This window comes from Cyprinodon variegatus, unplaced genomic scaffold, assembly GCF_000732505.1.
Source record: "Cyprinodon variegatus isolate N-32 unplaced genomic scaffold, C_variegatus-1.0 Scaffold1313, whole genome shotgun sequence".
NCBI classification, from domain to species: domain Eukaryota; kingdom Metazoa; phylum Chordata; class Actinopteri; order Cyprinodontiformes; family Cyprinodontidae; genus Cyprinodon; species Cyprinodon variegatus.
Genome location: NW_015151766.1, coordinates 175639 through 177823, shown reverse-complemented (window position 1 = coordinate 177823; position 2185 = coordinate 175639). Strand labels below are relative to the sequence as shown.

The 2185-nt window shown below is 40.5% G+C and overlaps 1 protein-coding gene across 1 annotated transcript in view; it reads left to right on the top strand.

The window, feature by feature from the left end:
* Window positions 1-1574: 1574 nt before the first annotated feature.
* The window catches only part of LOC107102762 (membrane-associated guanylate kinase, WW and PDZ domain-containing protein 2-like), a 27040-nt gene continuing 26429 nt past the window's right edge, over window positions 1575-2185 (top strand). Inside the window, exon 1 of the mRNA XM_015402185.1 lies at window positions 1575-2043. Coding sequence (XP_015257671.1) covers window positions 1738-2043 — 306 coding nt within the window. The 5' untranslated portion in view covers window positions 1575-1737. The remainder of the gene's footprint in view (window positions 2044-2185) is intronic.

The window sequence follows — 2185 nt, the reverse complement described above, 5'->3', positions numbered from 1 at the left end:
TCACAGCCAAACAGGAACAGACCAGATGAAGCTACTATGAGAAAAAGCAGAGAGAGCAGAACGTTAGAGATTGAACTAACAGATTCTGCAGTGGGAGAATAGAGATAGAATGATGAAATAGGGGTCCCATTGCTACTGTCGCACAAACAATACGAGTGAGAGCGGGCAGGCAATATAATAACTTGTGCATCATGTGCGGATTAGAACTACTTCGATTGCGCAAACACAATAAGAGAGCGCAGGGTGTGGGGAGGAGGTTGCTTATGAAACCTGTGCAGCGTATCTGTCCAAAGTGATTGGAAAGCTGATTGGATCAGCCCAATAAGTTTGGGGTTCCTCTCTGGCAGGCACCACTCAAAGCTGTGCATCCTGTGAAACGGCAGAGGTTGAAAAAACTAAAATATAGGAGTAATTTTACAGCAGAATATACTAAAGTATATCCACGTCTAGTGAAGGGGAGGAACAGTGGCGGATCTAGACCAGGAGGGGGCCAGCGTGTTTTCATGGGGGCCCAGAAAAGCATGAAATAATCAGGGCAAGGGATTCAAATATATTAAGAGAGCTGCATGAAGTGAAATTTCTTTTCAATTAGGTTAAATAAAAATTATATTATGAGGTCAATATACATTTATATTTTTAGGAATTTTACATATTTTTGAGTTAATTTGAGTTAAAACTACTGTTTTCTATAAAATTTGAATTAGAACTCAAGAAAAACTGTTAAATTCATCTGTAAAAATTAAAACCTTTTTTTATTTGTTTTTGAATAATTAGCAAAATAGAATTTGTAAAGAAAAAGAATAAAATACATCCAAAAGACCTATCAGTATCCATGTCTGTTCCAGCGCAGATCATCATTGGAATTTGGGATTTGGGAGGCTTTGGGGGATTTTTATTTTTATTTTTTTGGGTGGGGGGTAAGCATCATTTTCCTAAAATGAGTTTTTATAACTTGGGATGTCTGAAATACCCAATTGACTAAATATATATCTGGGGAAAAAAGGGAATTTGTTTGTGTGGAAAATGCATATTTAAGCTGATCTATTATGGACTAACTTCCCACTTGCTTGTTTTCTTTTTTCTTTTTTTTTCCCAATGGAAATCTGGATTTGGGAAAACCCTTTCTTCTCTCCTCCTACCCAAGCCTCGACATCCGGGTTAGTTGCGTTGGTTGGAGTTTGATGCTGCATTCAAGTGCCAACGTAACCTTGTACTTTTGTTATTTTAAAGTTGGTATTTAGTCATTTTAACATCATTAATAAATTAAAAGTTCTTAACTCTAAACTTTATGCTCAAATTATAGCAGACGATGATTAAAATATAAATAAACTCAAAGCTATTCAACATTAACGGATATTTTTGGATGCATATTTATAATAATTTACAGTAGATTATCTATTAAATGTAAAATAAATAATTTTTAGTAACATCAGTTCATGGAAGCCTGGAAAAATGTCACCACTTCGCAACTATCTTGTTTATCTCTAAGATAATTGGACAGCGCGTCGTGTTCTTATGATCATTAAGATTTCCGGATGACAGTGAACGCCTCTGAAGTTGAGCAGCTCCAGCCTGATGATCCAGCTGCTGCGCGCTGACATGGAAACAACTGCGCCTTTCCACTGAAGCGCGGCGCATTCCTGCGTGGACCGTGGCACCGCGGGGACGCTAAACGGCCACTGGAAAACTTTTGCTTGTTGTTGTTTTCTTGCACGGCTGCACTCATGTAAACTCACCATGTCTAAGAGCCTGAAGAAGAGGAAGAACCACTGGACCAACAGAGTCCATGAGAGTTTCCTTTGCAGGAATGAGGAGGGGGCGCTGGGGCTGGAGCTGCAGGGCGGCGCGGAGCGCGGACAGTTCCCGGTCATCGGCGCGCTCCTCCCGGGCAGATCCGTCTGCCACAGCGGTAAACTCCTCCCGGAGGACCTGCTGCTGGAAGTCAACGACACTCCCGTGGCTGGATTGACCACCAGGGATGTCCACGCTGTGGTCAAACACAGTAAAGACCCAGTTCGGCTCAAGTGTGTCAAACAAGGTGAGGTTTTATTTTTATTTTTAATTTATTTCCATTCTTTCTCTCCAACTTTAGGTGAATCTTTGCTTTCCTTGACAGGTCACTTATTGTTCCCCTAAAAACTGTAACTCCTGCAGACTTTTCTCATTTTGCATCATTTCTAGAAAG